The sequence below is a fragment of the Xyrauchen texanus genome, chromosome 27 (assembly GCF_025860055.1).
Source record: "Xyrauchen texanus isolate HMW12.3.18 chromosome 27, RBS_HiC_50CHRs, whole genome shotgun sequence".
In the NCBI taxonomy this organism is placed as follows: Eukaryota; Metazoa; Chordata; class Actinopteri; order Cypriniformes; family Catostomidae; genus Xyrauchen; species Xyrauchen texanus.
This window is the reverse complement of record NC_068302.1, coordinates 23701107-23726178: the sequence shown is the minus strand read 5'-3', so window position 1 is coordinate 23726178 and position 25072 is coordinate 23701107. Positions and strand designations below refer to the sequence as shown.

Genomic DNA, 25072 nt, shown 5'->3' with positions numbered 1-25072 from the left:
TTGCAGAAACTGTTCCTTCTCCCATAAAGTTGTCACTGAAATATGTCCTCTATGATATCTCACCGGTTTTGTGACCGCATTAGACAGTCAACAGCAAATACAAATGTGGCGACACATTTTTAGATCAGCCAATCGGAAGACTTTGATGTGCTTGCTGGGACTCTTATTTTGAAAGCGATCCAACCGTTTCTTCTCACTGGTAGTCTCGCGTGAACACCGTCCAAACAAATCGGACTACCAGTAGATAACACATTTAGCCGAAATGTTCAGCCACAAGCCAATACACAAAGGTAAACTATTAAGTTTATGTTGTGAATATATATATATATATAAAACTATGCATTACAACAAAGACAGACATATCAACGGAACAAGTATGTTTATCAAAGTACAGAGTTTATAACGCTACAGGTGAGTGATAGTTTGATGCGATTGCTCGACGCGACCAGCTGCACGTCTGCAGATCGGTCTCTCGGTAGAGGAGCCCCTCAAGGGATCAAATGTTAATTTATGAGACTTTATTCTCTGATGGGATTACCTCCTGTATTGATGCAGATACCAACCCACAATGAAATATGTTATGTTTAGGGCCTGGCCACATACATCAATACTGCGTTAAATTACACTATTTGTGTAGCTTTTGCTTTTTAAACATACTTCAATAGATGTGTCCAGGCAAACATAATTTCGAAATACTTAAAAAAAAAAAACACCTTTAATTTAATCCAATATTAATAACATTAAACCTTCTGTGTTGTGAAAATGACAAAAGTACTTGCTTTTAAACGAAGAAATGAATACCCATTTCAAAGAACTTTATTGAAAAAAAAAAAAAACAAGATGGTTATATCTTTATATTTGACATAGCTACACAGATCTATATTGCGAGGTGAGGAGCAGCCAATTGTCAAAAGATGTGTGGAGTGTTGTTCTCTGTACCACTGTCCTTGTTGTGGGCCTGATATGTTCAAACCCACCATCAAAAGCAAATGTTTGAAACATTTACAGGGACATCGTCGAAGAGCAATACGACACAAAGGCAAGTACTAAACCATACTTACATTTCGCATTTTTATTACAAGCTATTTATTTACATATTTAAATGTATAGCAGTTACCTGAATGTGTCCCATGGATCAGGAATAATGGATTAGTTTGTTCTTAAAAATTCTTATTTTACACAAAAGTTAAATGTATTCCTTCACAATTTTAGCAGAATCACTATGATGATAAAAGCTGCTGTATTAAATGTTGAAAGGATAAAACAGTGTAATAAAAATAAGTCGAAGCATTTTATTTACTTTTGAAGTTGACATTATAGAACTTCTGTTAGGTTGTGGTGTCTTTTACTTTTATTTTCTCTCTAGAGTTCTTTATTTTCAAATGTCATTTAAAGTGCCGAACTGCTCCACACTTCCACTGCGTCAGCTGCAAGTCCACCTTCATGAGGAAAGATGGATTTCTAAAACACCTGCTGATGTGTGAGCGCAAAGACCCCAAGGTAGTGATTGTGGAGGTGAAATCAGAGGAGAGCTCACCTGCATCAGAAACTGTTACAACACGCTCACCTGAGGCTGGCCGTGCTGAAGAAATGTCTGTCAGTGACAGAGCAAAGAGCCTGCTCTCTGGGAAAAGAAAAGCTTATCTTGAGCAACCCTCATGCCCTAAACGGGTAGCAAGCAAACTTGTTACTTCTCTTTCTTTTTTTTAGTCAAAATGAACACAAGATGTAGACATTTCTATAAACAGACAAAAATAATTTTATCCTGTGCTGTTACAGGCTCTCGTTGTCCTGCAGTCTACAGATGAGGAGAAAGTAGACCAGGGGCCCACATCTGATGAGATGGCAGGCAAAGGGTCCATAGATGAGATAGTGGTCCAGGGTCCCACAGGTAAACAGAATCTGGAGGAGGCACAGTAAAAATTTCATCAGTTCAATCAGCAAATAAATAACTGAAACGATTGCACACGAGAGCCCTAACACATAGAAAGATCTTTTGACCAATGACATTAAAGGGGTCATGGAATTCTCATTAATTAGTGGTGCTTGCAAAGCATCACTATTGTAATCTCACATACTTATTTTTCTTCTTATTATTATATCTCCGTACAAAAATTCGGCACCTAACTCGTCCCGCACCGTTTGGCGTAGACCCACGAATGAGGTGTCAAATCGAACGGCCTATTGAGGACACGTGTGCTATGACTTTTATAAGCGATCGGGGGTACGGTGTTTGCCCCAGTGGCAAAAAAGCGGCCGAAAAATCCCATAGACTTAACATTGCGACAAACTTTGACGCGTCACAGCTCCGAGCGAGGATTTCGCAGAAACATGTGATTTGCCACATTTGAAGAGGCTGGCAGGCTCTGTAAGAGCATACCTCAATATGTGGTAAAAGTTGCACCCCTGGGGGGCAAGAGCTGCCCAAAATTGCCCCCATTGACTTACAATGGTGTAGGACGGCCCATGAAATGAAATTGCATAGGGATTTTGGATTGGACATAGCTCTGGATCACAGTGTCATAGAGACAAGGGGGCGGGCTCATTTTACTCAGATGACCAATCAGTCTCTCGGGATCATTGTGAAGCTATCAAGCCACGCCCTAGCAACAATTTAAAGCACCTTAGCAACAAGTCCCATAGACTTCTAATGAAAGACATCAAAGGGATATCTCCGGATAGAAGTGTCATAGAAACACAAGGGTGGTCTCGTTTGACTCGGAGCAGCAAACAGCCAATCATGAATCACCTCAACACTTCCTAGCCCCTCCCTAGCAACCATTGTCGAGCACCTTAGCAACCAAAATCCATAGAGGGATATCTTCCATTCTGAATGTCACAGAGGCATGGGAGTTGGTTTATGTCATTCATACTGACAAGCAGCCTTTGGAGATTCATGATTGGCAGCTGCCAAGCCACTCCCTAGCAACTAAACAGAGTACCCTAGCAACCGAGTAACAAATCACATATTTCTGCACCAGAAAATCGTACAGACTTCTGGGTTGATTTATTTATGACCATAATTTTTGATCTTTTCAAGTTACAACATGCTGTTTGACGAGTTTTGCCACGGCAAGCACCACTCACATTTTCTTCAGGAAATGTACCTATCTAGTTATTATATTATTATCTTCCCAGAGGTCCACTGATAATGTTAGTAAAGTTTTTATTTTTATTAATATTGGTTGCATTAAAACATTCCATTCATAGTTTAGTAATATATGCAAATTTTTTACCCTGTCTCTGGCCATTTGTCTGAAATGCCGGTTTTGGCATTAGCGCCTCCATAAAACTTCAACGTAAACACCCACTGTTCTGATTGGCTAACAGCGTGCAGCCCCTCAAATTCAGCCATTTTTGAAACTCAGTCTGAAGAGAAATAACATGATCCACTTCCAACACATGAAGATATTAAACTGTTTCAAGCACAACTGTTAACACTCACACCCTGTCTCCACCAGACAAGAGAGTCGTGTCACTTCAAAAGCAATAGAACCCATCCATGATGCTGTCTACCATGGAAGCGTCCGTTGCGGCATGTCACCCTGACAGTAAACAGTTGTCCCACTCCGGTTTGTGCTGCACGCACTGGTGCTACCACTGCCAAAAGCACAAATAAATGGTTTGAGAAGTTTGTGTCGACGCACCCCGTGTAGACAGCCTCAAGCCGTTGTGTCGCTTCAATGATTTATACAGGATGTCAGCACCATGAACTATCAAACAGCATGACATTTGAAATATTCATTAATGGAACTGTTTACTTACTGTTTTGCATTGGGTCCAAGTGTTTTTAATAATCGCGCAGATGGGCGAAAGATTGCTCTATGCATTGATGCATTTGTGCTCAAAACAGAAATAATTTAAAGTAGTTCAGGAATAGTGAGGCCACAGTAGGCTTATGTCCTGCTCTCTATGTGAACAAACTGAAGTGCCAATGGTGCGATGATTTTAGATAGGCGTTAATCCTTTTAAGCTGTAGAGGCGGTTGTGAATGAATGTACTCCAAATTACTTCAAGAAGTCGCAAAAGAACGAGGCTTTTTTGTAGCTTGGTTTCAATAAATGCTTTTATTGCATTGAGGGTTAAGTTTTGAGTTCTGAAATTTATAGTATATTTTTTAGTAGAAATACCTCTTATATGTCAAAATAGAAAGGAAAATTGTGTTCCTCATGACATGACCCCTTTAAACGCTAATGTAATTCAAGGAAGAAATCCTGAACCAGCAGTGAGGATGTGTATTTCATTTGCATCAAATATTTCCAAAACTGAAAAAAAAATTTTACATGAAAGAAATATTGCTGCATCAATGCCATGCATCCCCTTTAAAATATAACAGTATCATATTTAGTGTCCTGTTTGAATATAGAGGAATGTAAATGTCAGGTGACCACTCCCTCTCCAGTGATCTCATTAAAGGAATATTCTTTCAATACAATTAAGCTCAAACAACAGCATTTTTGGCATAGTATTGATTACCACAAAAATGTACACTGCCTGGCCAAAGATTTAAATAAGCAGATACTTAAGAGCCTATGATTGGATCATTATTGCAGTAATTAAATATGTTTCAGCTGGCAACAATTCTTTTAACCCTAACTGATGCAGTGTAGCAGCTTCTCATTTCTTAAACAACCATGTCAAAAGATGTATCCTGTGGTCATGGATGATGTCACTGTGTTTCAGAAGGGCAAAGTATTGGCCTGCATCAAGCAAAGAAAACAAGGAGATTGCTGAAAAAACTAGAATTGGGTTAAGAACTGTCCAACGCATCATTAAAACCTGGAAGAATAGTCAGTGCTGGATGAACTACTTGTGAATTGTAATCAGGTACTGATTACAAATTACATGACGAATAAAATGTGACCAGATTACATTTTGTGTAATCTGATTACTTTCAATCTAATTCTATTTTATTTCACATGCATTTGAGTAGGATAATCATTTTAACATAAAATTACAGAGGAAGAAAATCTAACAAATGTAACAAAAAGAGCTACATTAAATCTAACAGCAATGACAGTGCATGGCCAAAGTATATTATTCAAAATTCTGAGAAATCAAGTTAATTTTAAGTGCATAAAACAATAGCAGCATTACAAACATGAACGACCTTAAAATCAACATCAAAAAGATCATAAAATTAACAAAAACAAAGTTGCCTAGGTCAAAGCTTTCATCTAGAAACACTGAAACACTTTGAACCCTTAATGCGGTCTGACAGTCCATTACTTATTCCTTAGCTGAGGTGCATTTCTTACTGTTGTAAAAGGAGCACATGTTCAAAATGTTCATCTGTGACACCATTGCACTTTGGGGTTAAAATATGATTATATTGATATGAAAATTATCAATAAATTATTAAAAATGTACTGCTGTTGCCTTATTAATATGTAATCATGTAATATATATATATAAAAAAAATATGATTATTTAAAAATGTAATTTAATCAAATTATAAATACTTGATTTTTGTAATCTGGTTACGTAATCCTGATTACATGTAATCTGTTACTACCCAGCACTGAGTTTAGTGGTGAACTGTCAGCTTTGCGGAAGAAATGTAGTAATCAGAGAACATAATCAGAGATCACTAAAATTCACATCGACTGTAGAAACTCACGGCTATATTTAATAAAGTACGAGCATTTCCACACCCATAATGTGACGAGAATTTACAGGATTGGGACTAAACAACTGTGTGCCCACTGTGTAAGCCTCTGGAGGCAGTTTTATGATCTGGGGTTGCTTCAATTGGTCAGGTCTAGGTTCAGCAAGATTATGCAGCAATTAAATGAAGTCAGTTGACTACCTGAAAGTACCGAATGACCAGGTTATTCCATCAATGGCTTTTGTCTTCCCTGATGGTACAGGCATATCCCAGGATGACAATGCCAAGACTCATCTAGCTCAAATTGTGAAGGAGTGGTTCAGGGAGCATGAGGAATCATTTTCACACATGAATTGGCCTGACCTTAAACCCAATGAAATTCTTTGGGATGTGCTGGAGAAGACTTTACGGAGTGGTTCGACTCTCCCGTCATCAACAGAAGAAACATTAATGCAACACTGGATGGAAATAAATGTTGTGATGTTGCTTAAGGTTGTCGAAACAATGCCACCATGAATGCGTGCTGTAATCAGTGCTAAATGCGGTCCAAATGCATTTTTTTAGCCAGGCAGTGTATTTTTACTTGCCCCTCTTTTTCTTTAAAAAAAGGTAAAAATCTGGATCACAGGCACTTACAATGGAAGTGAAAGGGGCCAATCCGTATACGTTAAAATACTCACTATTTCTAATGTATAGCCACAAGATGTAAACAATACATGTTAACATGATTTAAATGTAATAAAATCACTTACTAAACTTTTCTGTGTAAAGTTATAAATAATTAGATGTTGTAATTTCAACAAACCCTATATCCCCAAAAGGAATGACAGTTTGAACTTTAGAGCTCAAATAATATGTGAGTTTTATCTGAAGAATAATTAAAAAAAAATTATAAGCTTCATATTTCTGCCTTAAACCCTCCAAAAATCGTCCCCAATCACTTCCATTGTAAGTGCCTCACTGTAACCTACATTTTTACTTTTTTTAATTTTTTAAATAAGGGACAGTTTGAAATAATTTTTTGTGCTAATTAATATTATGCCACAAATGCTGTCCGGATTGAACCCAGAATATTCCTTTTTAACCATTTTTTTCAGAAAGCTCTGATGTTGCTGCAGAGGCAATCAGCAAAACTATATTTGTGCTTCAGTCCTCAGTGAAATTAAAGATGTAATTTAGATTCTAAAATCAGTGACTAAATTATCTTTCAAAGAGACTGCCAAACTACAAGACTGTGAGATCAAATATTTAAAGTTTAGTGGTTAGGCTTGTATTGATTTGCTCTTATCAGAGACCTTGATAGCCTTACTCTTCTTTAACTCAGATGAGGGAGCTATTGTGGAGGGGCAACTGAGCACAAATGAATCACCGAAAAGCCAAGTGGATAAAGGAAATCCTTCGAATGTAGACCTCAGTGTCTCTGTAGGGGATCACATTGTCTCAAATTCTGCTGAGAACCCTCATGCCACAGAGACTGATGTTGCAATACAGACTTTGGTAAATGAGATCTCTGGACGTACACCTGTTGAAAGCACCGTCCCACAAAGGTCAAGATCTGACATACAAGATCTGTGTCCTTTCTGTGGTTTATTGCTGCACAGGAAAAATCTGCAGGTGCACTTAAGGAGGAAGCACCCAGAGCAAGTGCCAAGGCAAGAGAAACCTGCACCTGCTATGTTGAAAAACCCAAAACAGCAGAGACTCCCTCTGCGACAACAACAAAAGGTGAGAAGGAGAAATACATCTATTGTATGCATATTGATGTTTGGCAGTTCTTTGTTTTTAAGCAAATATTTGCTGCAAATTGCTAGTATTTCTACTAATTCTTGTCCCACTTGGCCCACAGCATTAACATAACAAAATGTTTTTTTGATAGAAATATTAAATAATTTTAAATTAAATATCTTAACTGGTAGAGTATTGTGTGTTCATTTATCAACAACGATGGTGCACCAGTGTTGCCAAATATTTATCATGGGAAGTCCCCAAAGGCTCCCTGAAATGTTGCTAAAAGTAGCTAATTCACGTGACGATTCAAGTCAAGGGCAGTACACAGTGAAACGAGACAACGTTCCTCCAGGACCATGGTACTACATAGGACAAACACAGAACCACATGAGACTACACAGACTAAATAACATACCTATATAAAGTGCACTTGTAAACGTTTGCAAAAAGTACGGGACAGTACAATAAATTACTAAAAATGAACAGTACAATAGGCACAATGAGAGACAGTGCAGCACTGACCAGTACACAGTAGTGCAAAAAAATGCAAAATGTAAACATAACATACTATGAGATGAGTGTTCTATGCACATAGTAGTTATTGAGGTAGCAGCCAGGTATAAAGTGACAATAATTAAAGTGCAACTCAGGACACGTGTGTTTGTGTGTGTTTCAGTCCAGTCTCTGAGTATTGAGGAGTCTGATGGCTTGGGGGAAGAAACTGTTAGACAGTCTGGCCGTGAGGGCCCGAATGCTTCGGTACCTCTTGCCAGATGGCAGGAGGGTGAAGAGTTTGTGTGAGGGGTGTGTGGGGTCATCCACAATGCTGGTTGCTTTGCGGATGCAGTGTTTTTTTTTTTGTAAATGTCTTTGATGGAGGGAAGAGAGACCCCGATAATCTTCTCAGCTGTCCTCCCTATCCATTGCAGGGCTTTGCGTTCCAAAACAGTGCAAGTCCCAAACCAGGCAGTGATGCAGCTGCTCAGGATGCTCTCAATAGTCCCTCTGTAGAATGTAGTGAGGATGGGGGGTGGGAGATGTGTTTTCCTCAGCCTTCGAAGAAAGTAGAGATGCTGCTGGGCTTTCTTGGCAATAGAGCTGGTGTTGAGGGACCAGGTGAGGTGCTCTTGACGATCTCCACAGAGGAGCCGTCGATGTTCATCAGAGAGTGGTCACTCTGTGCTCTCCTAAAGTCACCAGCCATCTCTTTTGTTTTGCTTCCACTTTCAGAGACAGGTTGTTAGCTCTACACCAGTCCGTTAGCCGCTGCACTTCTCTGTATGCTGACTTGTCGTTCTTGCTGATGAGACCCAGCACAGTCGTGTCATTGGCGAACTTAATGATGTGGTTTGAGCTGTGCATTGCTGCACAGTCATGAGTCAGCAGAGTGAACAGCAGTAGACTGAGCACACAGCCCTGGGGGGCTCCAGTGCGGTGGTGGTGGTGGGTGCTGAAGAATGATTGTGTTGAATGCTGAGCTGAAGTCTATGAACAGCATTCCTTTTTATCTAGGTGGGTGAGGGCCAGATGGAGGGTGGTGGCAATGGCGTCGTCTGTTGAATGTTTGGGACAATACGCAAACTGCAGAGGGTCTAGTGAGGGGAGGGGGCAGCTGGGTCTTAATGTTGCTTTCCTCACATCAGCCATGGTAAGACAGATCACCTGGTCGTTGGGAGGAGGGGTGGTCTTCCTCGCCACCACATCGTTCTGTGCCTCAATCCGAGCGTAGACGTGGTTCAGCGCATCTGGAAGGGAGGCATCTTTGTCACAGGCAACTGATGTTGTCCTGTAGTTGGTGATGGCCTGGATGCCCTGCCACATGCGCCGCATGTCGCCCCTGTCCTGTAAGTGACTGTGGATTCTCTGGGCGTGTGTGCGCTTTGCCTCTCTGATGGCCCGGGACAGTTTGGCCCTTGCTGTTCTTAGGGCAGCCTTGTCACCTGCTCTGAAGGTGGAGTCTCGGGTCCTCAGCAGCACACTGAGTGCATCTGACAAGCGGTCTGTATAATGGAATTAGCATAACAGAGATGTGTTCTGAGTAGCCAAGGTGGGGGCGGGGCTCCGCCCGGTACACGCCTGGGATGTTTGTGTAAACTAGATCAAGCGTGTTCGACCCTATCGTTGCAAAGTCCACATACTGATGGAATTTAGGGAGCACTGTCTTGAGATTCGCATGGTTGAAATCTTCGGCGACAATAAACAGTCCATCAGGGTGAGCGTTCTGCAGTTCGCTCATAGCCCCATACAGTTCACCGAGCGCTTCCTTAGCGTTAGCGCTGGGGGGAATGTAAACTCTGGTTATAATAACAGTGGTGAATTCCCGTGGTAAATAAAAAGGTCTGCATCTAACAGTCACAAGCTCCACCACCGATGAGCAGTAACTAGAGACTAGCATAGAGTTATTGCACCATTCCGTGTTGATGTAAAAACACAAGCCACCACTGCGAGTCTTACCGCACAGAGTTGCATTTCTGTCGGCATGAGCCCGTCTAGCTGAATGGCGGCATCCAGAACTCTGTTGCCAAGCCACGTCTCCATGAAAACAAAGACGCAGCTGTCTCTAAGCTTATGCTGCGTGGTCTGCTTGAGTCGGATGTAGTCCAGTTTATTGTCCAGGGAGCAAACATTTGAGAGCAGGATAGACGGGAGAGCCGGCCGGCTAGGGTTTGTTTCTAGCCTAGCATGGACCCCTGCCCTCTTGCCGTGCTTTCGCTTCCTCGCACACCGCTTACGACGGTCACTCAGGCGACGCCGAGGACTGGAGGCCTGGTCTCCGCAGCAAGCCGAGTTTGCATAGCTTCTCCTGCAGATCATCATGCAGCTTGGTTGTTGCATGAATCTTATATTTTAGCAGTGTCTGGCGATGGTAGACACGAACACCGGTTTCTCCGATGTCCTTGTGACTTAAAAGTCGGGCTAAGTGACAAAAATAGCACCATTATGGATCCGGAGTGGCCACTGCGTGCTACCGTGCCGCCATCTTGGATCAACTCTTGGATGATGTCATTTATTACGCATGACGTCAAATTTACATATGTAAATGAATTGCCGTAAAGAGCTATTGCAATTCTTTGAAGGTGTAGAACCATGTTTTTTTTTTTTATTATTGAACTAATGATTTAGAAATTTGTATTTTACTACTAATAATTTAGCTATCACTAATTGAACTTGTCAAACATTCAGACAGTGGGGGATGTCTATTTATTTTTTTGTAATCAAACTGCATTATTGAACAATGACAAAGTCAACCATGGGTAGGCAGCAGTGTAGTGTTGGGGATGTTTTTAATTATTATTTATTTTTAAATATGGATCTATATGCCTTATATTTAATATAGCTTAACAAAAAAAAATTAAACATATGTTGTGTGACGCTCAACCATCAGTGTGTATTTCTTGTGCCAGTGTTACTGTGTCACAATGCCTTTTAGACCGTGACACCTCATCTGCTCATATCACTTATCTATAGGCCTATACTTTATTGTAGATCAGGGGTTCATATCCATTTTCTTTCTCTGCTAGATAATTTCTCAATGCTCTTCTATCGATGTAGGCTGACTTTTCTTTTCTAAACGGAGAGCATGCACGTGAATTGAGGTTGAGATTGCAACAAATATCAACAACACGTCAGCTCATCGGTCATTCGATTTATAGAACATCCGTATGCACATACTGTAAATCCAACTCCTGATGGCATGATGGTCAGTCATATAACTTTAAACACAGTGGGCGCTAGAACACAGAAAAATTAGACATCCACGAAATAGCTGATGTTTTTTGTGTCGCCAGATGTGGAAGAATATCGCTAAAGCAGACTACAAAAGTTGCTAAATTGTTCGCTACTAGCTAAGTTGGCAACACTGCGGCGCACACATTCTTTATCAAACTGAGGGGAGAGGATTGTTCCATAAGAGGGAAGGGACATGCAATTATAAATTTTCCTGTTTTCAGGGCAGGCAAAATAAAATTCCTTATAATAAATATACATTCACAGTGCGTGTTTAAAATCGAGCTTAAATATCGACGCAGTTAAATGAAGACTATGGTGTCGAATATAATGTGGATGAACCCAACCAGACACCCCGCTCGGCACTCAGAGTAGACGCGTCCGCACATAGAACGGTTAAAACATTCGGGTCTCACCGACTAAAGACAAATCATCGATCTTACAGCTCTGTTACGGCAACTTTGCGGTCGATATGCACTTCGCGGTCGTCTCTGTTGTTGTATTAGCCGGTTTTTATTTGTGCCCATATAACCCCCTTCTATTTTGAGGTACGAATCGGTGCTACTTTGTAATGTACTGACTCTACCTTTCATTAACATTTGTATACATATTCATGAATTTATCACACACTCTTTTTATTTTGTTTTCTCGAGACGTGATATCGTCGACGATTTTATCAATTTGTTATAAAGACAAATGAGATCAAATGGGCTATCTAGTGGAAAATATACCTACGTCACTTTTGTTTTCGAATAAGCAAAACAGCTTTGTTGCATTTTAAGAGTTAAAATTTGTTTATAAATACTGCTGTGTTGCGGTAGTCTCATCTCTGAGATGACATTTACTGTAGAGAGTGGACAAAATCGGACATGCTGCTCTGGCTTGTTTACTTGTTTACTTCTGTTGTTTCTGTTTTGTTTTCTGTTTTTATTAACTCATTGTTTGTGGTTTTAGATTGCAATGGAGAGTGAGATCAGAGATGTGTTCAGACACTGTATCGGGTTTCCCATTCCTATTTCTGCCTCTGTGGTCGGTGACCAGCAAGTGGACACTTCCAATGAAAAGCGGTGCATTACTGTATTGACCTGTGAGTCTAATGCCAGCTGGCTCTAACAGGAGAGTTGTTCCCATAGGAGAATTCTTTAACTTGGTTCCTAAAAGATTATTCACTTATGCATGCTTCTCTCTCTCTCATTGTAGGCTGGAGTCAGTGTGATGTAGAGAGAGGGATGAAACTAGTTTTCTCTCAGAGATGGACACTACTGTGTACACATGACAAAATAGAATATGTGCTGCCATCTGGAACGAGCACACACATACAGGGAGAGTAAGAGAAACATACACACATCCTAACACACATACAAGAAGACACACATCTATACAGAATTTACACTCACTGAGCACTTTATTAGGAACACGATGGTCCTAATAAAGTGCCCGATGTGGACTTCTGCTTTTATAGCAAATCCGCCTCAAGGTTCGACGTGTTGTGCATTCTGAGATGCTATTCTGCTCACTACAATTGTACAGTGTTTATCTGAGTTACCATAGCCTGTCTGTCAACTTGAACCAGTCTGGTCATTCTCTGTTGACCTCTTATTAACAAGGTGTTTCTGTCCTCAGAACTGCCACTCACTGGATGTTTTTTGTTTCGGGCACCATTCGGAGTAAACTCTAGAGCAGGGCTACTCAACTTCAGAAAGTTCAGGGGCCGCAAAGCTGGATCCCTGTACCCTCGAGTGCTGCACTCTTAATTTTTATGATATAGAATACATGTAACGGTATTACGTATTTAAAATACAAAATATAAGTAACTGTATTCCATTATAGTTGCAGTTATAATCGTTGGTAATTAAAATAAAGTTACATTCAAAAAGTATTTTGATTACTGAAGGGATTATTTGCATTTTATTGTAATTTGTTTCATTTAATATTTAGTCCTTTTCAGATGGAAAACATTTATACATGTAAATGATGCGATCCAAAGTGCATTTGAACTGCATTAAAACACTTTCTTATAATGTCTGCTTGTACATTCATACAAGCAGACAGAGAATTAAGTTTGAAGTAAGTTTGGAGCAGAACTAATAGAAATAAACCTTGTGTATTTTGTCAGCTTTATGCTAAGCTAAAATGCTATTTCTAGCCATTTTACATGCACATGTTACCAGACACAATCCTGTTTTTGTATCAAGAAAATTCACGTTGGGTCATAATTTCTTTTTTTCTAGTATGAACTTTGATATTAGGGCAAAAATCATATTCTTGATAATAATTTTGTTTTGTTTTCCTGTAACAATATCTAAAAATCCTTAAATTTATTTATCTTGTTTTAGAAACAACACTGCATAAGATATTTAGGTTTTTCAGAAAATGTATTTTTAATGTGTGTATTTTGTCTTACTGTACAGGCAGAGTTTTTATAGTCAAAATAATTGAAAAAATCAACCAGTGCTGAAGAAGTAATCAGGAATAAATAAGCAGAGTTATGAATCATTCATTGAAACAGACAGTATCACTAAAATGAATTAAACCTACCAACTCTAATGCCATTTTGTCTATTGAAGCGTAAAAGAGACACTACTAAAACATCTGCCTTAACACCCTCATCCTTGCAAGTCATTAATCAAGGAGGGATCGTGAAAATAGTATATTTTCAAGTAGATATAGTAGTATTAATTAGTACTGTATATCTATATCAAGGTCATGGCAAATATATTGTGAATTTTCAATACATCACCCAGCCTTAACTTGTTCTAAACTATTTGTGCACTGACCCACTCATCAAAATGAATTCCTCTTTCTCAGGTTGCTTAGTTGCCAGTCTCCATCTGGGACTCTTCGAGCTGTCTTCCGGGAAGATACTGTACATCAATACCTGGAGGTATTTATATCAATAACATTAAACTGTTCTTTTGATAAGGAAAGATTTTTCTTAATCATCATTTATTGACCGTTTACACCTTGTGTTTAGATGCATCTCAGGTGATCTAATCACATGTGGTCAGGCAGGACACTTCGCTGTTTACGCCTGGTCGCTGAAGTGCGTCTCCTGTGACCACTTGTGTTTGGATTTCGAGGGGAGGGACTCTGATTTCATGTTGACATGCATTAATCACTATGTCAGTGTGCTAGTGTGTGATAGTAAACCACAAATACATTTGAAAGACAAATTTCTTCCTGATGCAGTTGAAATTTAATCTGAGCACAAAACACAACACTTAGAATTCTTAGGTATTTAGTGGAGTACCTGTATTTGCTGAGGGTGCTTCTCATCTGTGTCTCTGCATGTTGAGCTTAGACACATTAAAGAAAATCCCTGAAGTTATCATGCTTGTGCAGTGACGTGCACAGACCTTAGTAGGCACAAGGGCTGAAGGAAATTGAGAGAGTGGGAAGAGAAATTGGTCCAGGACTTGAAATAGAAACCAACCCAAAACATGTTTGTAAGGGGGGAGGGGGGTTTGTGCTGCCCGCTTCAGCCTGCCAGCGGAGGATTGTTCTGTAGTGTGCGCTCTTTAAGGCACCTCTGTTTAAATTTCCCCTTGACCAAAAGGGCACCTTTAGATTTGTGAACAAAAGGGGTCCCTGTGGCCCAGTTCTGTGTACATCAGTGAGCTTGTGTATTTACTCGCTTTTTAAAATGTTCTGATCTGATGGTTATTTTCTTTTAATGCAGCATGTTACCAGCAAAGTTTAAACTCTTGTTTTAGTGCAGTGTTTGATTGACAGGCGAGGGCTGGTGCTTCGCTGCTGTCCAGGACGCATTCAGGACTGATAGTGTTTACACCTCAAATGTGATTTGGTCACATGCATTTTTGACTAGCTCCGAATCTGTTTTTTGTAATCTGATCACAAAATGTTTTGCACCCTGTCTATACCTGTATTTAGTGCTGGCCACTTGTTATCAAATCACATGAAAATCATCTTAAAACCAGGTGTAAATGGTTCATTTTTCTTTTGGTAGGTATGGGGTCAAAACGGTTTGGAGAAAAGTTTAGACCTCACAGCTCATAGTAAACACGGAAAAGTGTATGAAGATGGTAAGAGAGGCAATTATTGCTGTTTATGTTTTCATTTTATATTCCTTTTATTATGAATAAACTAATATAACATTATGTCTGATTGTGAATGCTCATTTATGTTTTTGTGTGTGTGTGTAGCTCAGTTTGCATGTATAGCCTGGTCACCATGTGAAAAAAATGTAATGTATGTGGCTGAGAAGAAGAGGGTGGCGCATTCAGGGCATGCATCGTTTGGATCAGCCAATGAGGATGGAGAGAAAGTGCTGCTGGAGGAACAGGTGAGATACAGTGCATCCGGAAAGTATTCAAAGCGCTTCACTTTTTCCACATTGTGTTATGTTACAGCCTTATTCCAAAATTGATTAAATTCATTATTTTCCTAACAATTCTACAAACAATACCCCATAATGACAACGTGAAAGGAGTTTATTTGAAATCTTTGCAAATTTATTACAAATAATAAACGAGGGAATAAAAATCACATGTATATTAGTATTCACAGCCTTTGCCATGACTCTCAAAATTGAGCTCAGGTGCATCCTGTTTCCACTGATCATTCTTGAGATGTTTCTACAACTTGATTGGAGTCCAACTGTGGTAAATTCAGTTGATTGGACATGATTTGGAAAGGCACATACCTGTCTACAGTATATAAGGTCCCACAGTTAACAGTGCATGTCAGAGCACAAACCAAGCCATGAAGTCCAAGGAATTGTCTGTACACCTCCGAGACAGGATTGTATTGAGGCACAGATCTGGGGAAGGGTACAGAAAAATTTCTGCAGAATTGAAGATCCCAATGAGCACAGCGGCCTCCATCATCCGAAAATTGAAGAACTTTGGAACCACCAGGACTGTTCCTAGAGCTGGCCGCCTGGCCAAACTGAGCGATCGGGGGAGAAAGGCCTTAGTCAGGGAGGGGACCAAGAACCCGATGGTTAGTCTGACAGAGCCCCAGTGTTTCTCTGTGGAGAGAGGAGAACCTTCCAGAAGAACAACCATCTCTACAGCACTCTACCAATCAGGCCTGTATGATAGAGTGGCCATACGGAAGCCACTCCTCAGTAAAAGACACATGACAGCCTGCCTGGAGTTTGCCAAAAGGCACCCGAAGGACTCTCAGACCATGAGAAACAAAATGGCAACCATCATGTCAGGAGGAAACCAGGCTCATCACCTGCCCAATACCATCCCCACAGTGAAGCATGGTGGTGGCAGCATCATGCTCTGGGGATGTTTTTCAGTGGCAGGAACTGGGAAACTAGTCAAGATCGATGGAAAGATGAATGCAGCAATGTACAGAGACATCCTTGATGAAAACCTGCTCCAGAGCGCTCTGGACCTCAGACTGGGGCAAAGGTTAATCTTCCAACAGTACAACGACCCTAAGCACACAGCCAAGATGACAAAGGAGTGGCTAAGGGACAACTCTGTGAATGTCCTTGAGTGGCCCAGCCAGAGCCCAGACTTGAGCCCTGAATGAACATCTCTGGAGAGATCTGAAAATGGTTGTGCACCGACGCTCCCCATCCAACCTGATGGAGCTGGAGAGGTCCTGCAAAGAAGAATGGGAGAAACTGCACAAAAATAGGTGCCAAGCTTGTAGCTTCATACACAAAATACTTGAGGCTGTAATTGGTGCCAAAGGTGCTTCAACAAAGTATTGAGCAAAGGCTGTGAATACGTATGTACATGTGATTTTAATAATGTTTTTTATAAATTTGCAAAGATTTCAAACAAACTTCTTTCACGTTGTCATTATGGGGTATTGTTTGTAGAATTTTGAGGAAATTAATTATTTAAATTCATTTTGGAATAAGGCTGTAATATAACAAAATGTAGAAAAACTAAAGCGCTGTGAATACTTTCTGGATGCACTGTATGTCAACAGAAGTTCACCCTCATGTAGTTTCTTTTAGTCATTTCTTTTAGTAGTAATTTTTGATGGTTAGTCTATAGAATATGTTTTGAGTCAACTGGCATGTAGTATCATCTATATAACCTTTTAATCATTGTGCTTCTTCAGTGTATCTATGGTGTATGGCACTGTGTGTCCGTGTATGTATTTGTCAGGATACAAATTTGTATACTGAAGACTGGGGTGAGGGACTGGTGGGTAAAAGCTGTCCAGTATTGTGTGTAGCTGATCTCAATAAAGGAGCAGTCATCGTATATGCTGGTGTCCCTCCTCATATATCACCAGGTCAGGTAAGCCACAGATTCTACTTTATCTTATTATACTTGTTTGTTAAAAACAGAATTATTAGGTGCTAATCATTGTTCTTTCTTAAGGCTTTGTGGGCACCTAATGGGAGGGGCATTTTGTTTGTGGGCCAGTGGAATGAGCCGTTCAGACTGGGCCTGAAGTTCTGCTCCAATCGTAGGTGTGTGAAGTTAGAGAATGCTTCAGTCCCTTCAAGCATCTTATATTTAATTCCAATATTTGTATCCAATATGTCAAAATAATAAAACTTTAGAAGTCAATACTAATACCAGTCAAATTTTACGATTTTTTAAACCAATGTCAATTCAACAGAAAAAAACTGAATATTCCATTGCACACATTTATTTAAATGAATATTATTCAACATAAATATAATTTTTATATAAAAATAAAACAATGACTTTCAGTTATTTTTAATCCAGTTATTAATTTTGTAATGTGGCTGAATTTTTCAGAATCCAGATAGCTTTTCCTTCTTCCAGATACTTTAATCACAGCTGGGGGACAACTGGCCAATTGTGTTAATTAGGAACATAGTTTGACAGTTGTCCCACAACTGTGACTAAAGAATCTGGAAGTAGGAAAAGCTATCTTGATTCTGAAAAAGACCACCACAATAATAATTCCCACCCACAGTGCTTACATTAACTAAGATGCTTAACCTAGTTAATTAGTGTAATATTTTTCATGTTCTAGATCAGATCTCTACTATCTAGATTTGAAGGGGAAATGTGGTAAGACTCTGTACAACAGATATTGTGTGTACACGTGTTTAATTGTGTTTGCCTTAGGGGCTATTTACACTCGGTCACTTCATGCGTTTTTCTGCTTAGAATGCTGTCCGATTAAATAAGCACATTACTTTCACACTTGGCCACATCAATGTGTTTCTGTCAAATGGATATTAATCCGATCTTAAATTCCCTTCACTTCTGTGATTATGCTAATACTGTGCAGCGAATTAAAAATGTTTTATTTATTATTTGATTCCAAGTTTCTCTGCCCCATGCATGCGTATCTGTGTGTGTGCATGCACATTTATTTATTTTTTGCTCTCTGGGCTTGTCGTAGGTAAAATGCGTCAAGCGTGTCAGCTGTGCTCATTGTCAGTGTTAAGTGTCAGTTTCGTCAGCGATCTGCATCATATAAATTAAGAATAAACGTTCTGTCTCCTACAATGTTCATCTGTTTGTTAATATGTTATTATTTATTGCGCAACGTGAGCCCTATGCAAATTCTCGGTAACAGCTGTTATGTTTAACATTTTCCCTATGTGACGTAGCACAGTTTGGGTGGAATAAAGTTTATGTATGAGGCTTGAACAGCCAGATGCATTTACATTTGACAGAGTTTTGCCTGGAATCTCTGGAGGTGGTTTGAGGGATGGTAATTATGTCTGTCTTCAATCCGTCTTGGAAGGCATTCATGATCAAATACCTGTAGCTATCCGATCAGTAAAAACGCATGAAGTGACAAAGTGTAAATACCCCCTTTTAAATGATGGGCTTTGACTCTGTGATACCCAGTTTTGTAAAACGAAGTACTTTATATCTCTGTGTCTTTTGACCTGGTCAGAGTGCTTGTCCTCTGAAGGCGTATCTGTGTCGAGCCCACGTATGAGTCCAGACTCCTGTTGGATTGTCTATTTACAGGGACATGTGTTTGGACCACATCATCAGTGCCTTAGTATGATGCTGGTGAGACCTTAAATCAGTGACTGAACACATTACATCCACTTACATTTGGATGTCTGGGAACATTTTGGAATATCTAAATCTGAGTTTTTGTAATTATTAAACAACTGTTATATATTTTTCTCTCTTAGTATGACATGAAGAATAGAACCACTTCAGTCTTAGTTGATGTTGTCAGGAAAGCAGAAAAAGGTAGCTAGATAAAAGCAAAATCACACACACACACACACACACACACACACACACACACACTGAAGAGTTATGTGAGTGACATCATGTCCCCTCATAGGCCAGTTTGCTGGAATATATGAATCATTGCCGCCTCTGTGCTGGTCTGCAGACAGTGAGAGAATCTTCTTCAGCAGTGCTTGTGAAAACTATAAGGTAAACAGAATATTTGTAGTAGTATTTAGTATTTGCAATATTTACAGATATAAACAATGAAGAACACTCAAACATAAAACATTTAAGTATCATATGTGTTTGACACAGAAGTTGTGAATTTCATGTCATTTTTGCCTTAAAAGAAACCCAGAAATGCTAGTGGAAAATATACAAAGATTTAGGTTTAGGTCACCAAAAATCAAATGTAACAGTCAGTATCTGGTGCATTAAGTACTGCAGTGCATCTCCTCTTCATGGACTGCACCAGATTTGCCAGTAGTTGCTGTGAGACGTTACCCCACTCTTCCACCAAGGCACTTGCATGTTCCTGGACATTTCTGGGGTGAATGGCCCTAGCCCTCACCCTCCGATCCAACAGGTCCTAGACATGCTCAATGGGATTGAGGTCTGGGCTCTTCGCTTGCCATGGCAGAACACTGACATTCTTGTCTTGTAGGAAATCATGCACAGAATGAGCAGTATGGCTGGTGGCATTGTCCTGCTGGAGGGTCATGTCAGGATGAGCTTGCAGGAAGGGTTCCACATGAGAGAGGATGATGTCTTCTTACCTGTAATGCACAGCGTTGAGATTGCCTGCAGTGAAAACAAGCTCAGTCCGATGATGCTGTGACGCACCACCCCAGACCATGATGGATCCTCCACCTTCAAATCGATCGCTCCAGAGTACAGGCCTCGGTGTAATGCTCATTCCTTCGATGATAAACGCAAATCTGATGGGAGGGATTGTGCATTCCTGGTGTAACTCAGACATTAGTTGTTGCCATCCTGTACCTGTCCCGCTTGTGTGATATTTGTATTTACTGATCCTGTGCAAGTGTTGTTACTGCGAGGATGATCAGCTGTCCTTCCTGTCTCCCTGTAGCGCTGTCTTTGGTGTCTCACAGTATGGACATTGCAATGTATTGCCCTGGCCACATCTGCAGTCCTCATGCCTCCATGCAGCATGCCTAAGCCACTTTTATGCAGATGAGGAGGGACCCTGGGCATCTTTCTTTTGGGGTTTTTCAGAGTCAGTAGAAAGGTCTCTTTAGTGTCCTAAGTTTTTATAACTGTGACCTTAATTGCCTACCATCTGTAAGCTGATAGTGTCTTAATGACTGTTCCACAGGTGCATGTTCATTAATTGTTTATGGTCCACAGAACAAGGATCGAAAACTTAGTTTGAACCCTTTACAATAATGATCTGTAAAGGTATTTGGATTTTTTCAAAATTATCTTTATAATACAGTGTCCTGAAAATGGGACGGTTATTTTTTTGCTGAGTTAATGAGTAAGTTTTCCAGGGTCATGGAATGCTAAACCAATCGTATTAGGATTCAGATCACTGCAACCACAGGTTGAAGTCATCCAAATATGGGCAGAGAGGATTGTTCACTAATTACATATGGCCACCAGGAGATTGCGGCAATTTTGTGACACAGACTTGATGGCTTAAATGACACTGAGAAATGCCTGCATGCGTTGGAGAGAGAGCATATCTTTAGTAATTGTTGTATTTGCATGTATAATTAATTGTTTTATTTGTTTGGAGACATTTTTGGACACTAGGATAAATTAGTTTTGTAATGCTAAAACTTTTGATCACAAAATGTTACTCCGGTAGATTGGGAGCAAAACAAAAGCAGCTTTTCAGAGCTATCTTATTCACACCTTGAGAGATATAATGTCAAATCAGAATTCATTTTGGATTTTTTTTCCCAGCAGTTTCTTAGGCTGAGAGTCTCAGAATGTATCATAGCCAATAGAATTAAAAAATGTGAAAAGGTTTCTTTAAAATAACACCAAATACTTTGTTTTTTTTATCGAGTTATAAGCCTTTAAATTGGGTATGTCACTGAAAAAGGATATCTTTAAAAAACAAAGAGCTTAAAGGTTTTAACATTTAAAAATATGTATTTACATGGTATGCTGATTAATCAAATGCATTGAGAAAAGCCCCCAAATTCATTTTAACACCTTACATTTTGTGGCTGGCATGTTAATCATTGAATAGAATATTCAATATTAAATCAATATATAGTTTGTTTTGATTTAACATTAGTTGTTATGATTGAACATTGGCAATTAAACATTGCTGCAATGGTAGGAAAATCCCTTATTTATGTATGGGGCAGGGAGTATGGTTACATGTGTTAATTTATTTTGAACCAGAGTTTCTTTTAAATTAACACAGGACATTTTAAAGCTCTAATTCTGTATGTTTTCTAAAGTATTGATTGTAGTATTTGGTAAGTTGTGTGAATGTTTTGTTTAAATTATTTTCTAGGCAGTGTACTCAGTGGACAGAAGTACAGGAAGAGTTACACAAGTGTGCGGAACAGATTCTCTAAGACTAGGTAGTGTGTGTGTGTGTGTGTGTGTGTGTTGGCATATGTGTTGTGTGTGTATATATAGCATTTGTTCTAACAAGTCATCTTTCTGTAATTTAGTTTGTTCTTAATTCTTCTTGTGGTGACAGTCACTGATTACAGTTTTATATTTGTTAGATAACTTTGGGAGTGTGCAGCTGTTGACAATACAGAAAGACCTGATGGTGATGAGCTGCTCGTCTCCACTTCAACCACCCTGCCTGGTATGCACGCACACACACACACACACACACACACACACACACACACACACACACAAAGGCACATGATCACACTTTTTTGTTTTACTGTGGAAATAACACCACCTTATATTTGTTCTGTAGAGAGTTGGCTTTCTCTCATCAGTAGATCATGCTGAAGATATGCAACTTTATAATCTTGGCAGAGCAGATGTGTATGAGGGACTTGATTGGCAGTCCATGTTGATCATGGCTCCTTCTCAAGAGGAAAACCATCAGTTCTGTGAGTAGCTTGGGTCTATCACTTATATGGCATTCACAAATACAGCGATTTCACTGCTGAAAGTTGCAGAGTGGCTGTAGTGTGTGTTCCTACTCCCAGATGCTGTTGGTGAACTGCACAATTGACCATCATTTTTCCAATTCTGATCACAAATGGGGAATTTTGCTGGTAAAATAAGATCATTTTAATTTTCAATAATTGTTTTTTGCTTTTCAAACAGGGAAAGCATCAAATTATAAACAAGCTCCAATGTCTCCAATGACTTTACTCCTATTGGTAGTTGCAGCATAGTATTACTGCTCCTTTGCATCAAGTACAATTTGTTTAGCTTTGTTGCATAGCTGGACATGCTCACAACACATCACCAATGATTTTCTGTGAGTGGAAATCACCAACTGTCATTAAAAATGAAGGATCCAATTGCTTTCGCTGCAATTTCCTGAATGTGCGGATGTTACTTTAAACTCATGAGGTACAGCAATATTTCTTAGTGTCTTTAATCTATCTTCTCTCTACTCTTACCTCTCTGTAGCTGGTCTGAATTTTGGAGCAATTTTGTTAAAGCCGTATAGTCCACCTGAGAGAAGGAAAACTCCTCTAGTGGTGAACATACATGGTAAGGCTGGCACAAAAATTGTTTTGTCCAATTATTTTTTTTTAAGGCATCAGTGATCAGTGAAGTGTTTGTGTGTGTAGGTGGTCCTCACTCTCATTTTGCTGCAGAATGGAACGCCACAGCGGCTGCTTTAATCAAACTGGGCTTTGCCGTTCTGATGGGTAAGTGTGTATTTTAAAGCTTCTATCACAAGAAGAACATAAGAAGACATTGAGCAGTGATTTTGAGTGTGTGTGTATTACAGTAAACTACAGGGGTTCTACTGGTTTCGGTCAGGACAGCATAGATTCTCTACTCGGAAACGTCGGCAGTCAGGACGTCAAAGATGTTCAGGTGAGCACACACAAAATTAATAATGTGCACTTGCTCAGAACAAACTGCATTGACCAATTTGTCACTGTTTAATTCTGTCCTGTTTTCCAGAGAGCTGTGTTGTGCGCATTGCAGAATGAGGCAACCCTTGATTCCGATAGGATTGCAGTAATGGGAGGCTCTCATGGTGGCTTTCTGGCCTGCCACCTGATTGGTCAGTATCCAGATTTCTACAGAGCATGTGCAGCACGGAACCCCGTCATCAATGCAGCTACATTGCTCGGAACCAGTGACATTTTAGACTGGTAATGCCCAGATAGATTCATTAATACCAATGCTATTAAATGCATAGAACCAATTTATTCAGGCCCAGTATACGTTTTTAATACTAAATTAAGTGTTATTTAGTCTAGCTCTAGGGATAGTGGAGGATCAGGTGAACCTCTCTATAATATGATATAATGTTGCTTATGTTGTTATGCTAAATCTGTTTGATATTTCATAATATTTATTTCACAAAGAGTTTGCAGTGGTTGAATGTCATTGTGTGCTTGTACTGCCCGCTACAGGAGATATTCCTCTGTTGGGATTCAGTATTCTTTTGACCAGCTGCCTACATCACACTGCCTCACTGCCATGTTAGAGAAATCGCCTATAATACATGCTGCACAGGTATATATAAACACACACACAGACATACATACAGGAAAAGAGATAAAGAGAAAGTATTTTTTGGGTAGCCTGTGTGTCTATGCAGATTACTCAAGATAAACTGCTGATGTTGTGTGCTGATCCTGAAACCTTAGTATGATTGCCTCTATGTGTGTCTGTGGGCATGCGTGTGGTTTAGATACGTGCTCCTGTGTTGTTGATGTTGGGTGGGAGAGACAGGAGAGTATCACCTCACCAGGGTCTGGAGCTCTACAGAGCACTCAAGAGCAGAAACACAGCTGTCAGGTAAACACACACCCCAGCATTTAAAACACTCTGAAAACTTATATTATTAGTCACTTTTCTGGAAAGCAAAACTTTCTGTTCATCCTCATTCTTCCTCTCTCTCTCATTCTATGTCTCTATCTCTCAGGTTACTATGGTACAGTGATGAGGGTCACTCATTGTCTAAAGTCAACACTCAGTCTGACTGCTTCTTCAATATTGCTCTGTGGTTCAAAGAACATTTAAACTGACAGCACTATAGCAACATTTATTGGTCATTGCCTCTCTACTGTGTCAGTACTCAAGTTCTCAAATGCACAAAATTTCCATCTGATGTTTTTCTGTCTGCTCACATTGTGTTTGAAATGTATGCCAAAAATAAACGTCTATTATTATTAAACTCTCTGTGAACCCGAAGTCGTAGTGTTTTCAGGTCCATGGCCACTAGGGGGCAGCCCTGTCCAAGTTTAATCAGCACTGCAAAATAAGGGGTCAAATGCCAAAGGATGGAATCATTAAGTTAAGAAATCTGAGCTCATGTATTGTGATGCTGAACTTCTCCCATTTTGGAGTCAAAATCCAAACAAGATTTAAGAGTTTACTCTTAGCGTAATAGATGTGGCAGTAGTTTTAAATCAACTCAATTTGAGACCTTAACTGTGTAATTGTGACGATTGTTTATAGAATAAATTATTTCACAATAAAATACTTGTACTTTTAGAACAAAGTAGAAGAAAATTACAAAATTATGTTTTCTAGTTTCTAAAATGTATATTTAGATATTTTAAACATGCCATTGTGGACTGTTTTTCACACCATGATCTTTATAAAGATGATACAAGAAAGAAATGTGTGGCTAATAATATTAGAATATTATTAGTACATTGACCGTTTAAAAGTTTCGCCTGAATCACAATTGAGTCTGCGTACTTTAATATTATCCATATTATAATGTTAATATTGACCT

At 39.5% G+C, this 25072-nt stretch overlaps 1 protein-coding gene across 5 annotated transcripts; it reads left to right on the top strand.

The window, feature by feature from the left end:
* Positions 1-246: 246 nt before the first annotated feature.
* Positions 247-24516, top strand: zgc:136971 (S9 family peptidase). 5 transcript variants are annotated; one of them, XM_052094608.1, is made up of 25 exons: positions 247-290; positions 1396-1671; positions 1780-1891; positions 6933-7333; positions 12017-12149; positions 12263-12389; positions 13871-13946; positions 15030-15105; positions 15226-15365; positions 17161-17295; positions 17380-17471; positions 18008-18045; positions 18887-19008; positions 19137-19197; positions 19295-19389; positions 21677-21746; positions 21897-21982; positions 22103-22241; positions 22774-22857; positions 22938-23018; positions 23102-23190; positions 23281-23474; positions 23739-23841; positions 24020-24126; positions 24254-24516. In XM_052094608.1, exons 2-25 carry the CDS (start codon positions 1444-1446, stop codon positions 24354-24356), a joined length of 2892 nt encoding a protein of 963 aa, XP_051950568.1. In that variant the 5' UTR covers positions 247-290; positions 1396-1443; the 3' UTR covers positions 24357-24516. The 5 variants fall into 5 exon arrangements, with proteins under 5 accessions (XP_051950568.1, XP_051950566.1, XP_051950567.1 ...); XM_052094606.1 differs by having other exon boundaries at positions 264-290; positions 868-1671; XM_052094607.1 differs by lacking the exon at positions 247-290 and adding an exon at positions 371-1039.
* Positions 24517-25072: the final 556 nt, after the last annotated feature.

Bases quoted from the DNA above. Each gene is read 5' to 3' on its own strand.
- zgc:136971 (XM_052094608.1), top strand. From the start codon at position 1,444: ATGAGGAAAGATGGATTTCTAAAACACCTGCTGATGTGTGAGCGCAAA. The intron at 12,390-13,870 runs GTAAGAGAAACA...CCTCTTTCTCAG, and splicing joins AGCACACACATACAGGGAGA to GTTGCTTAGTTGCCAGTCTC. The intron at 13,947-15,029 runs GTATTTATATCA...TTCTTTTGGTAG, and splicing joins CTGTACATCAATACCTGGAG to GTATGGGGTCAAAACGGTTT.